This window comes from Rutilus rutilus (genome assembly GCF_951802725.1).
Source record: "Rutilus rutilus genome assembly, chromosome: 22".
Classification (NCBI taxonomy): domain Eukaryota; kingdom Metazoa; phylum Chordata; class Actinopteri; order Cypriniformes; family Leuciscidae; genus Rutilus; species Rutilus rutilus.
In genome coordinates this window covers 30,485,563-30,500,074 of record NC_140227.1, presented here as the reverse complement: position 1 = coordinate 30,500,074, position 14,512 = coordinate 30,485,563, and the positions used below count along the sequence as shown (strand labels likewise).

The window sequence follows — 14,512 nt, the reverse complement described above, 5'->3', positions numbered from 1 at the left end:
TAGTTTGACTTTCTTTCGATTATAGAAAAAATTCACAAATGACTCCCAACCCTGTGTGTATTATTATTAAAATGATGTTTAGTGTTCTTTTCCACACAATAGATTTATACTTCTGAAATCCAAATAAAATAAGCAACATAAATGTATATTCCATGTTTTCTGAAGTGATATAACAGCTTTCTGTGAGATTATAGATAATCTTCTCAAATCTCACTCAAGCTTGTGATAAAATGTTGTCTTTTCGAGGCATTGGTTTTCATGATCAAATCGTGATGCGGCAAATTTGAAAAATTCGATTTTAGAGCTTCAGGATGGAAACATATCGACTTTTTTTGGGGTCCGATGCTCATACAAAGCATCATATGAATCAAAACACTTGAAATATAGCGCACAAGTCGTACGGACTATATTTACTGACTTTACAGACATTCATTTGCTTGGATTTTGGCTAAAAGCTCATTTTGTTTTTCGCTGCAGAAAGTCATTTACATTTATGCATTTATTCAAAGAGACTTGCAAGGAAATGCAATTTGTCAAAAAATCAACAATATTCATAATATTATTCAAACTGGTTTAGAACCACATTATGGCGAGTAAATACAGACTAATGATTTTAGTGAACTACTGCTTTAAAGTTAAATGGGGAACAAATAAATACGCTCTCTCTGCAAAACATTTACTTGAACAGTGAGCTATACGTGTTTCCAAGTTGAATATTAATCACGGCGATTCCCTTGAACGCACATCTGTTACTTTAATTTCCCATTATCACTGTAAAGCTGCGATGAAACAATCTACAGGGTGGGCCATTTATATGGATACACCGTAATAACATGGGAATGGTTGGTGATATTAAAGTCCTGTTTGTGGCACATTAGTATATGTGAGGGGGCAAACTCCTCAAGATGGGTGGTGACCATGGTGGCCAATTAGAAGCCACAAACAGGACTTTAATATCACCAACCATTCCCATGTTATTACGGTGTATCCATATAAATGGCCCACCCTATATATTGTTAAAAGCGCTATAGGCTATATAAATGAAGGTGACTTGACTTATCAATCAAAACTAACTTTATCTGGACAATAACTTTATTAAGCCAAAACAATCTCTGTTACTTTAATTTCCTAATATCACTGTAAAGCTGCGATGAAACGATCTACATGGTTAAAAGCGCTGTATAAATGAAGGTGACTTGACATTTGAGGTTAGTACATGAAAAGCACAGACTCCCCCGATGCTAATCGCCGGCCGCGTCGCACCCCCAGAAACCTTGTGGAAACAGCTTCAAGATGCTTGCTGAAGTCTGTGAGGTTTGGCTGACATCGCTCTCAGCACATTCAGAGATGCATAACTTCGCCAGATGGACTTTTGCAGTAATATCTGTCCTGTAATGAATTCCCGTTATTTCTTTAACAGAGATACAGGGCTTGAGGTCAGCCACTGAGAAGGAGAGGAAAGTTAGGCTCATTTCTCTCGACTTTCTCGATTCTCTGGCAGCGGGACTTCTTCTCACAGAGCTCATTGGAAAGCTGAAGGCATGGATGCTATTGAGCCGAGAGGCCTGGGACTTCCGGAGAGAACAACCACTTTAATCCGAGTCCAACAGGCCCCCGTCGGAGATCCGATTGAGCCTCCTGCCCCCTCGGCTGGAGCCTGGCGAAGCTCAGAGGCCAATTGAAATATCTTCCTTTGTTTTTCCTGAGACTTAACCTGATCTGGGTGGCAGCCAGGCAGTCAAAAAACAGGAATCAATGCACAGACAGAAAGCGTAAAACTCTCTACAGAGACAACATGCAACATGTTGCATCATCATTTATCGTCATCAGAGGCTCTTTTGTCCAGAGGCGAGAGACTCCAGCCAGTAGGAGGAGCTCGTCCCGCATGTCTTCAACCCGCCCATAGGGGGATCTCACGATAAAACGCCGTCTTTTCAGTTTCGAGTCACTAGTAGCCTAGCTGTATCATTTCTCCCGACACTGCCCTCTGTAACCGGTAGGCGTGGCTTGGGAGTGTCCTCGTAGGGCAGCGAAGCAAGTGCATTCTGGGAGTTGTTGTCTTTCGTCCACATGAGCCAAACATTTTTTTTCTGGCTTTTCTCAGTCTAGAAGGCACACACTTCTAAAATAATTTCTACTACATAAATTACCCAATTTAAATACACATTCATCTTTCCAGCGGTGAAATATCCCTTTAAATAAACACTTATGATTTATGAAAATGTGAGTGGCGCTAACATGCAAAACATACATTTCTAGGTTATTGTTTAATGACCCATATACATTTTTTTTGCCAACTTTATGTCTGATTGCATTAAAAAATAATATGTGGCCTCTCCTATACAGGGCATATTAAAAGTTGGATATATACTGTACCTGAATATATACAAGGAATATATACTATATAGCAAACCTCAGCTGTGTGATTGTTAATATCGTGGCAAAATGTAAACTGTATTATCGCCCAGCTCTACTCTGCTAAAATGTGACTTTAATTGCCCATTCACACTAAGGACGATAACGTTAAAGACATAGTAATAAAAATAATTCTAAATATAAAAGAATAGAGTTCACACCACAACTGTAATGATAAAGGCACAGACGAACAATATAGTTGGAATCACTTTCAAGTAAATGTTGTTCCAGCGGATGAATGATAAAAACACTGACAGCCAATCAGAATCCAGCTTGACCATTTAAAAATACTAAATAAAAAAAGACAAAATACTATAGATATCCTGGTTCTTGGCTCATTTTGATCAGATCATTGAATCAGTGTATTCTTGACTTGAGAACAGCTGCAATCAGATCAATTTGATTCACAAAGGAATCGTTCAATATGATTTGTTCACCAATTCATCAGGTTCATTGGAAGGAACCAGCTCGTTCGTGAATCATGTAGTGTAGTAACAACAAGTACGATATTATGCTTTGGAATGTAGTGAAGTAAAAGTTTCCCAAAGTAAAAATCCTCTGATAAAGTATAGATTCTTGAAAAATGCCCTTAAGTACAGTAAAAAAGTAAAAACATTTTGTTACTGTCCAGTCCACCACTGATAAATGATGATACAGTTTTCATTTTTGGGGGAACTAAACCTTTCAGATATTATAAACATTGCTGTGTAAAGCTGTTTATATAGGCATAATTCACATCTAGAGCACAAACACAGCAGGGACAGATTACACACCAAAGTTTACAACTCAGCAAACTACTAAACCATATGAGTAATAGTATAGAGCAAAATCATGTTAAAGACACAGAAAGCAAGCAAAACCACAACTTCTTTATACTTTTGCATATAAAAATGGACAATTTCACAATTGTTCATTTACTGTGAGCTTGTATTAATGAAGTCTGTCGCATATAAAAAGTAAGAAGTTCAACCATGTATCAGCCTAGGCGTCACAAGAACACACAAGCAGGGTTCGAATTACAAAGTGGCTTTCGGGGGAGCCCTATTTTCCGATCCTCCCTGACTGATTTTAACGCTTTTGGTGCATGTTCGGGCATTTAAAACAATAGTTTTACAGTAAACAGTACAGAACGTACTTGGTTACTTACGTAACCTCGGTTCCCTTACCTCGGAGATAAGGGAACGAGTACTGCGTTGCCTTGCCGTGCTATTTCTCTCACGTCAGGTGTTTTCGCTTCAGTCGATTAGATCTGTCATATGGCGAGTTTTCTCTGTATTTATACTCTTCTATTTGGCGCGCAGAGTCTGGCAGGTCGCCAAGCGCTCCTATTGGATCGCGTGCTTCTGCTTTCTCGCCATTGGTTTGTGCAGTTGCCTCAGCACAGCCCATCAGCGGTGCTCTGATGCTCTCGCCTGTGCTGCTGCAATACGTTTTAAAATAAAGGCTTCAATATTCTCGAGAAAAGGAGTTTTCCCTTGTACAGAATGTACAAAAAATGTATAGAAAATCAAAATCTATATGCGACACAAAAAAATGGACAGTGTTTTAGAGCTCCCCCTAAATGTCTCAAAGTAGGCTTTCAGGGGAGCCCAGGTCCTTTTCAGGGGAGCCGAGCTCCCCTTAGCTCCCCCGTAATTCGAACCCTGCACACAAGTCATTTACACCTGAAGTGTTTCTCTCAACAGGACGGCTTTGATGTCGCGGTGGAGGGGGGTGATCTGCGCTTCCTAAAAGGAAATGCCAAAGAATTTTAATAGAGCACACACTTCCTATGGGAAATGAGTTCAAAGCAGCTCTGCCCCTATAAGACAATGAGATTGAGGGCAATCTGTCCGTCAATAGCCCGTCTGTCATCAGCAAACTACCCAGACACGGCCCAACAACAGGAAGAAAAGACAAAGACAAACACTACCAACACAACATGGACGTGTGGAGAGTCTCGCATTACAGCCATTTTCATTTTTTTAATCATCTTTTGTCACCTTTCTTACATGATACTCATTAAAAAGGAAAAAAAAGTCATATCTCTGTAGCTAAAAATGGAAATTGTTTTACACTTGTCTAAAATAAAAACATAATTAGTACACATCTGACATCTCCCTTAACATAATCAACTAAATAACATTTCAAATTCTCAAAATAGTGCTTTAAAACACCTCATTGGAAACGTATTCATAAAAGTCATCTATAAATAGGCCTAACTAAACAACTGCTCATGCAAAACAGTTGCATTTACTGTGTGTATGCAGTTGCACATGTTGCATTTTACTGTATTTTCATTAATGAAGCAGATGTGTTAATGTCTATAAAATCCAAAAGATTAAACCATTAAAGTGCACATTATGGCTTCCTGTGTTACATAAGGCAGTTTTATGTTGTTCCGAACATGTTTTGGACATGTACAATGCCTATAAAAGGAAGTAAATTCAACGGAATGCTTTAATGAAAATCTGTAAAGCCTTTTCATTTCTACTTCCCATAGTGATCTCCAGTCTACAACCTCCATTCAACTCCATTCACAAAAGCATCAACAGGTCAACTCCAGCAACAATAGGCCTTCCCGAGAGACTCATTCACACATCTGACCTCCTAAAAGGCCATTTCCCAAAAGCTCGATGCTCCTGACCGGATGAACACTGTTTGCTCAGGTCTTCCACAGAGTGAAGAACACGTTAACTTTAAAACACAGCACGAGTCATACAGGTGCACTCTTAAAAATAAAGATTATTTAGCTTTTATTGGCTGTATGCGTCTTTAGACGTTACAAAAGTTGCATAACAGTTTCTTCAGGTTTTGTGTTTAATGGTTTTCTGAAGAACTAAACAGACATCAATGTTGGAAGAAAAAAAAAATCAGTTTTAGTTTTTAGTTTGTAGACAATCTCAGACCAGCAACAAACCAGTTTACTTCGTGTCAGACTGGTTTACAGTAACTTGTCAAACAGATAATGGACCTGCTAAATTCCAATTCCAAACCAAAGATTGGAGAAAGTAAAAATGTCTTCCTTTAATATCAGACCTTTACTTTAAAGAGTACACCTCAACAAACACACAACATCTGCCCTACAAATAAAGGTATTCGATGTTACATTGGTATCGGATACGTGTAGATTCACTTCAACAAACACTATAGATCAATAATTCATCATAGTTGTTGTTGAATGCTCTTGTTTAAAGCTCAAACTCCATTATTAAGAGCTTTAAATGTTCTTCTGATGTACATGACATGACTCTACTTGTTTTCAGCTCGTGTCTCTGACAGAAGTATCGCTCGCACGCGAAGTGTTTTACAGGTTTCAGTGAAACGCGACTCTTTACCTTGTAGTTGCATTTCTCCGAGTTTCCTCTCTTTCCTCCGCTCACCGAAGCGCTGCCGCACAGAAACACGCATAAAGCCGTGAACAAATGAACAAGTCTCCGTGATCCAGCCATTCCTGCCCGTCCATGAAGCTCCACTGATGAGAATGAACGCGAACGATTTCAGCCGAGGATTGAGGAGGAGGTTCACGAGCCACACAAGGTGGAGCTCTCTCTCTCTTACTCTCTCTCTCTCTCTGTGTGTGTGTGTGTGTGTGTGTGTGTGTGTGTGTGTGTGTGTGTGGGAGAGAGAGACAGAGTGTGTGTGTGTGTGTGTGTGTGTGTGTGTGTGTGTGTGTGTGTGTGTGTGTGTGTGAGAGAGAGAGAGACAGAGTGTGTGTGTGTGTGTGTGTGTGTGTGTGTGTGTGTGTGTGTGTGCGTGTGTGTGTTGTGTGTGTGTGTGTGTGTGTGTGTGTGTGTGTGTGTGTGTGTGTGTGTGTGTGTGTGTGTGTGTGTGTGTGAGCTACTAGGTCTATTTGGTCTATACTGACTGTATTTAGCATACACTAAATACTTCTCTCAATAGAACTTTACATAATAGAAATTTGAACTTTTATTATCATCTCACCCCAGTCTCTGTCATCTTAGTTTATTTATTTATTCAAATGTTGCATGCACTATTCAGAGACTGGTTTTCTGGTATCACACATTAACATACAACTCTTTCAGTATATGTATGCAAATGTTCTGTAGTTGAATAACATGATTACCTGATTTGTGTGCTGTGCTTCATAATCCAAAATGTGTTCCAAACATCAGTATGTTACATGTTGCCATATGACCTTATCATGTTGCATCCATAATTGTATATATAAATGTAATAGATCATCCAGATTATATAGTATATTAGCATAATGTGTGCAGAATGCTGCAAAAATAGTACAAGTTGTGTGATCATCTGATTACAACCGATGTGTACCTGTACCCTTAGACAGATTATTTCATATTTTATAATGAAACCATGTTTGCTTTTACAGTGATAAACACACTGCCATATTTCATTGTGTTATAATTTCAGGTTAGGGTTAGAGATTCATTCACACCCTGTTATGGCACGCTTGAAACACGTGAGACATCTGAAGTATGTTAGATGATTGTATAATCATAGTGGATGATTGACACATTAGTGAAATATGAATAATCTGCAGTATGTTAGGAGGTCACCGTATAGGTTATTATTGCACCGGTGGTTGTTTGTTGAATGCGTTACTCTCGTTACTCTCGACTCTCCATACATTTTGTGGAAGAACAAACCATTTTCTTTAATCTATAATCTCAAAATGACACCAGTTTGTATTTAAAGGGCTGGTTGATTATGATTTGACTTTTTTAACTTTAGTTAGTGTATAATGCTGCTGTTTGAGCATAAACAACATCTGCAAAGTTACAACGCTCAAAGTTCAGAGCAAAGGGAGATATTTGCTTTTAAAGAAATCGCTTTTTAAGGACTACAACAAACGGCTGGTAGAGACTACACCACATTCCTCCCGGGTTAGTGACATCACCAACCCTAGAATTTACATAAACCCCGCCCCCTGAACACGATTTATAGATTATCAAGACAGAATATGCTAATCAATGACTAGAAGATAACTACACATCAGCTTCATAAATTCATCAACTAACCATTCAGAAATGTCCTGTTGCTTCTACATGTCGTCACTTCTTCTTGACTCTCTCCATCATTGTCTGACTCCGGTTTGAACATAAAAGGCTAAAAGTTTTAGAAATGTTCAGTGGAGTGCATGTGTGTGTGAGGTTAAAGGACACGAGCTCCTGAAGCTCCGCCCCCTGTGCCGGGAGCAGCAGCTCATTTACATTTAAAGGAACAGACACAAAACGGTGTGTTTTTGCTAACCCTCAAAAACTGACAACTTTAACATGCTATATAAAAATATCTGTGGGGTATTTTGAGCTAAAACTTCACACACACACTCTGGGGACATCAGAGACTTATTTTACATCTTGTGAAAATGGCATTATACCACCCCTTTAACTTCTGTGTGTGTGTTTGTACTTCACAAACTTCTGTGACAAAACCAAACACATAAAAGAATATTCTCTTTCCTCAAATCAAACCCTGGTTTCAGATGATACACAAAACCCAGCGAATACACATGAAATATGGATGTGAGCAGGTGCCAGACAACAGTTTCCAGAGACTTCAAATTAAAACAAAAGGTGAATGGTGTTGTGAGAGTTGAAGTAAGGTTTTAGGGTTTACTGTTTTTCATTCTTTTCAAAATATGCATCACCTGGAAAATATTGGTTTCTATGCAGACCTGATGATATTGCTGGCAGTGTCTCAAATGCTGGGAGAAAGACAGAACGTTTGGCTCATCGGCTCCTGTAGCCAACAGCCATGATGTGCATCCAACTCTCCTGTTTCAGATCAAAGACAGAAACCTGGAGGCCAAAGAATCCGGTGCATTTGAGCCGCCGTCTGCACAGATACACCCAGATCCTCTTTCAGCTCCGCTTCTGTTATTCTGACACGCATCAAAAGAAGCTGCTTTTGAAAGATCAAACCAGTAATGCCCCAAACAGCTTTTATGATGCATTCATAATGCAGGGCCAGCATAGTCAACATTTGAAGTGGATCAAAAAAGTTCATCAAAGTTGTCCTAAGACAAGAACGGGTATTGTTCAACATTCATGTATAACTTTGATGAAAGGGTTTGATCCACTTCAAATGTTGACTAGCTACTGTATTTTCTAATGGCAATGCCACATATGTTTACAGTTTTTAATACATATCCAACAATTGCCCTTTGAATATATATATAGATGCTGGCCCTGCATTATGAATGCATCATAAAAGCTGTATGGGGTTTGTATAGATATATATGTTTATTGTTTACATATAGGAAGAGAGACAAAAATGTATAATTTGTCCAGAATATGAATGCATATTTTCAAATTGCCAATGCCACATGTTTACACACACACACACACACACACACACACACACACACACACACACACACACACACACACACACACGCACACACACACACACACACACACACACACACACATATATATATATATATATATATATATATATTAAAAACTGTAAACATATGTGGCATTGGCAATTTGAAAATATGCATTCATATTCTGGACAAATTATACATTTTTGTCTCTCTTCCTGGGAGACATTTTTTTAACATTATTTTATGTACTGTAATATTATACATTATATAATGGCAAATATAATAATAGAATAAGTTTTTTTTGTTTTTTTTTACTATTTATAACAAATGAAAGAAAATAGACTTTTGTAACAAATTTAAAAAAGTTCTATTTCAGAGCAAAGTTGAATTCAACAGCGCCACCAAGTGTTTTTAAATGTTCACAACACATGCATGCAAATTAACATACAAATATATTATTTTAACCTATATTATATTAAATTCAATTCAATTATATTATAATACAAGGCTCGAAATTGCGACCATTTTGGTCGCATATGCTCCTGAAATTTAATCTGTGCGACCTAAAAATATATTTGGGAGCATTTGTGCGAGTGCAAATAATGGTTGTGGTGCGACCTGTTTTCATTTCTCTAAAAAAACGTTTGTAAATTACTTCACAGTGTGTACCTTATGTGCGCTGATACGCGATGGCCGGACCGTCATTCTATCCAACGCTATATATATAACCAATCCCGGGGTTTTTCCTGCATTGATTTTTTTTGGCGGCCGCCAAAGCCTTTTGATCGGTGCGTGAGTGACTGCTGCGCTTGACGAGAGAAAGCCCCGGCCGCGCGCGCGCTGTCTTGCTCTCTCTCCCTCGCGCATATTAATCAAAATCATTTGACACGATAGAAAAAGGGTGGAAGACCGAAGTTTCACGTGGAGCATTCGGAGATTTTTTTCTCCTAAATTACCGTGGAGTGTGAATTGTGCTAAAAAATAAACTACCGGGATAATCACACAACGCTTGCCGTATGCTACACGTCCACTAATGACACGTCCGATTCGCGAACTAATGACTCATTTGAACCGATTCACTTTAATGAATGGTTAAAACAACTGATCTGTCCAAAACACTCACGAGACGTTTGAATCGGTGTATAACAAATCGGTACCACTTTACAATAATGTTCCACTTATTAAATTCTAGTTAACACAGTTAACATGTACTATTAATAAACTGCACTTTGTTAATTTGTTAACCATTGTTAAAATGTTAATTTCAACATTTGGGCTATAGTAGCCTACATTATTGAATTATTTTTTTATTTTATTTGTTAACATAGTAAATGCACTGTGAAGTAGCCTAACATTAATGAACAATGAACAGCTGTATTTTTTTTAACTAAGATTAACAACGATTAATACAGCATATTAATAGCAATAGAGTGCCAAGTGCCAAGCAAAAAATGCAGGGACAGGTGTGTGGCAAACAAATCAGGTTCATCAGGTTCGATTATTAAGGCTTTTAATCAGCAGGATACGTCAAATATAACCATACTGTCTATGAATATAACACCGCATACACCATCGCCAAAGAAGAGCTTGCCTTCACTTAATTTATGTCAAATGACAAATCATGTGCCAATATCATCGGGGTGAGATGATATAGAGCCAGAAGACCAAATTTCAAATCTTGGCCACAGGATGAAATAAAATCTGTTAATATATAATTTGTAGTTGTGGTGCTCCTTAATTTTTGGTGGGTGCTCCTAAATTTTTGCTGGTGCTCCTAACTTTTTGAAGTTGGGAGCACCAGTGCTACCAAGTAAAAAAGTTAATTTCGAGCCCTGTAATATATTATTATAGTTTAAAAAAAAACTTCCTTACAAACATGCAAAACTGTGCAAGTGCTGTAAATGTTGAAAGTGACTCAAATGCAAATATAAAGCCCCCCTCAGTGAAACCCCCCTTTGTGACCCAATCAATACTTAATAGGTTTACTGAGCCCTATAGTTATAAAGCACTAATTAGTTTGGCGGGGGTGTGTGTGTGTGTGTGTGTGTGTGTGTGTGTGTGTGTGTGTGTGTGTGTGTGTGTGTGTGTGTGTGTGTGTGTGTGTGTGTGTGTGTGTGTGTGTGTGTGTTTTTGCTTAACAGTTGGCAGGAGATAATGTTCACTTAACTCCACTTGGAACTAGAGAAAGAGTTTAAGTTTTAATTGGAATGAAAGTGTTGGAATAAAATTGTATTTATAATGACTTTATTCTTTTATATTTTCAGTAAACACAATAAGAAATAACAATAAGAATCTTTAGCATTTAAATCATAGCGAGAGAGAACTTGTAATTACATAAGTGGTAAAGACATATATAATAAAATTACAATATCACAACAGAAATAATATGAGCAAATGTGGTTCTGCGACCATCAGTGTTCTTCCCTGCTGGTCTGTAAATCATTAAGAACGTTTTTCACCATGAGAAACTGAGACTCTCTGTGTGAGCGCTTCAGCTTTGCTCTTCGGTTCTGGAACCAAATCTAAGAGACAGACATAAGAACATCAGTCAAACATCCACTGCAAACTTCTTAAAGATCGCTGACACACTTGATTGAACATCTGTAGTCCGAGAACTAATCCAAATACCATAAAACAAACAGTATTGTACTAAATGAATAATCTTGGTTATTTACAATATCTATAAATATTAAAGCAAATGATGCACTGATTATCAGTCTTTACCTGAATTCTGTCTTCATCCAGGTGAAGTTTCTTAGCAAGTTCTTCCCGTATATCGATGCCCGGGTATGAGTTCACTTGAAACACACTCTCCAATATCTTGATCTGGACATCATGACAAAAAAAAAAAAAAAACATCATTAATATATTTATTTAGTGTATTAAGCCTTTATATAAGTGTATTAAGCCTATATTTTTTGTGCATTTGACAAAATTACTATTGGAACCAATTGACTAAGGTTTGACAGGAAAACCAAAACGTTCTCAGAACATTGAACGTTCTAAAAAGGTTCTTTCAAAGTTACGAACTAACGTTCTTCCAGTGACGTTAATAGAATGTTCGTTCAAAGTCATCTGATCTTGAATTCATGGAACGTTCTGAATACGTTTCAGAATGTTCAGAGAACATTCAAAAGTAACGTTTCAAATCCATTATGTTTGCAAAATGATAAAGTGGAACGTTTCCTTAACCAAGAAAAAGGTTTATAAAACCTTTAAAGGGTTTGAACGTTCGGAGGACATTCAGAAATAATGTTTTCATAACTTAATGGGTTAAAATGTTCTATTTTGTTAGCAGGGCACACATTTAAAAACACGTGTAGGCAGTACATGTTATGATTATGTGAGCGACTACAGCGCATGCGCAGGTCGGCATCGTTTACCTGAACGCTCGAGAACGCCGTCCGCGGCCTGCGCCCGATGTACCAGTTCAGTGTTCTCCTGTACGTGTCTGCTGGCGATTTACTGTAGGATTTACCATCTTCATTCACTCTCACATCCACTGAAGCGTCGCTGTCTGTGAGTACGAGGAGATTCTGGAATGCTGGTTTCACGTCTAAAGTAAATAAGAGACATGATGACAGTTAATGCGCGATTCGTTTAAGTGAATCGGTTCATTCGGACGGACAACCGGTTCAGTAAACAGAGTCATCGGTCAATATCTTTGTAGTAAAATTCCGGAACCCGCTTTGATTATTGTTATTCCTAATGTTAATTAATATGTTTATTTATTTTTTAAAGTAACATTAAAATGAATTAATTGTATCGTACAGTTTTACTCCAAAAAATAGTCACCAGGACAATAGATTAGGTCAACTTAAAATTATTCACAGTTATGTTTGAAAATTAATATTAACTGTAGCTATATTGTAAAGCAGTTTGATGTAGATTTATCATTTGTCACTTTGGATAACATTAGTGCTGTCGATTAATCGCATCTAACAGAAGTTTGCATTTATATAATATATGTATGTGTATATATCATATCATGTCAAACACATATATAAACACAAACGTTTTTGTTAGATGTGATTAATCGCGATTCATCTATTTGACAGCACTGTAAATGTAAATTTTCCTGATGTATTTTTGCACACACGTTTTTAAAATGTATTGAAAACAAATACCAAAAACACATTAGTGCACGTAAGCTGTGTTCTCTCACCTGTCCAGGGGCGGTAAGGCGCCGACAGTGCAGTTCTCTGGTCCGGTCGGTTCAGTCCCAGGATGCTGTCGATGGAGAACGAGGACGGTCTGTTCATCTGGATGTCCTGATGAGCACTGACTGTGAGAGACGCCATCCGGAGATCTGAGTCCTCTTCTTCTCCGACTGGACCTCCACTGCTGTGATCCCAAAGCTTGAGGTTCACCTTCACACCTCCTCTCTTATAGTCCCCGAAACGTCACCAATTAAAGCCTGAGACGGGGGTGTTTTACATGTGAATCGCCGGCCCTCACCGCGGGACCCCTGGACGACTGCAGGTAATTCAGGGTCTCAACCTGTTATCTTCTGGAGACACTGAATCCCTTAAAGCTGCTATTGAGCGGGACAAAACACGGCTGATGTGCCATTCTTTTTACTCACCAGGTAGAAAATTAGGCCCCGTTCCCAGGATTTATCTTCTCCTCATTTCCTTCCGCTGCATCTCCAGCATTATGAGAAAGCAGTCAACTAGTGCCTAATCTTATTTACCTTATTTTCTACCACACGAGTTTAAAATAATAATAAAGCCTAATGCTGTTTAAACTAATCCTGCTGAATATTCCCATTCTCTCTTGACATGCATGGAGAAAGATGCTCCGGAGCACAAAAGCACAATGGCTGAATGGCAATTTGCTGGAAGCAGCATGTCATGATTGTCTCATTGAATGCTGAATTGATCTCTTTTGGTTGCTTGGCTGCTTTTAATAAATGACTGGCTTGTTTATTTGTCTTGGCCTCTTGGAGAGCTCCGGGGACACAAGCGCGGTCCCTGCCGCTCCATTGTTTCGCAAAGAAATGACCAATTAGACTTGTTTAAATGCAAACCAAATGAAGACCAATTAGAAATGAAAATAAGATCACCTAACCGACAATGCAAGCAATTAACTCTTTATTTCACAGAGATAATCCAGTTGCTTGCACAACTTTTAGTTTTAGGAAACTCATATTGAGGTTGTTTTCAGATCCTCAGGGTTAGATGATAACAATTTGAGCATTAGATATTTATTCTGTAACACTTTACAATAACGGCAGTACTTGAACTAGCAATGAGCAATATATTTTTTTACAGCATTTATTGTCCTTTGTTAATAAAAAATGTTCATGTTAGTTTGCAGTGCATTAACTAATGATGCATTTGATCTTTGAAATGCATTAGTAACTTTTGAGATTAACATTATAATGAAAACTAATGAACTAATTAAACGTCATCTTATCTAATTAAACCTTATTGTAAAGTGTTCCCATTTCAGATATGTGAATATGCACTTAACAGATAAAAAAACAAAAGAAATATCAAAAAATGCTAAATTTCAAAAAATGTATTTGTATAATATTGTTTTATCAATTACAGAAAATTCAACAAAAATGTTTCCTAAACCAGGCCAATAACATCCCTGCTTTTAAATATTACGTTTGGAATAGCCTATTAAGATGATGAATTATTCATATTTATTACAATTTGTATTCATATTTTGATCATGGTTAAATTATATTTACGCAAATGTAGATTTGTTACGTTTTGTGGCATTTAAGAATGATTTGAAAATTTTATTGCAATCTAAAGTCCTTTAAAACTCTTTAAATTACTTGAAATATATTTG

General features: G+C 37.7%; 2 protein-coding genes across 2 annotated transcripts in view; both read right to left on the bottom strand.

Moving 5' to 3' along the window:
* The window catches only part of il17rd (interleukin 17 receptor D), a 42,427-nt gene extending 36,455 nt beyond the window's left edge, over positions 1 to 5,972 (bottom strand). Inside the window, exon 1 of the mRNA XM_084396034.1 lies at positions 5,733 to 5,972. Within this exon, the coding sequence (XP_084252160.1) occupies positions 5,733 to 5,846 (114 nt within the window). The 5' untranslated portion in view covers positions 5,847 to 5,972. The remainder of the gene's footprint in view (positions 1 to 5,732) is intronic.
* A 5,146-nt stretch (positions 5,973 to 11,118) lies between these two features.
* hesx1 (HESX homeobox 1) lies at positions 11,119 to 13,117 on the bottom strand (the record flags this gene model as incomplete). The annotated part of the gene is made up of 4 exons (XM_084395744.1): positions 12,873 to 13,117; positions 12,091 to 12,263; positions 11,432 to 11,533; positions 11,119 to 11,229 (listed from the first exon to the last, which is right to left on the bottom strand). The coding sequence occupies exons 1-4, from the start codon at positions 13,006 to 13,008 to the stop codon at positions 11,119 to 11,121; spliced, it is 522 nt and encodes a 173-aa protein (XP_084251870.1). The 5' UTR covers positions 13,009 to 13,117.
* Between the last annotated feature and the right edge of the window lie 1,395 nt (positions 13,118 to 14,512).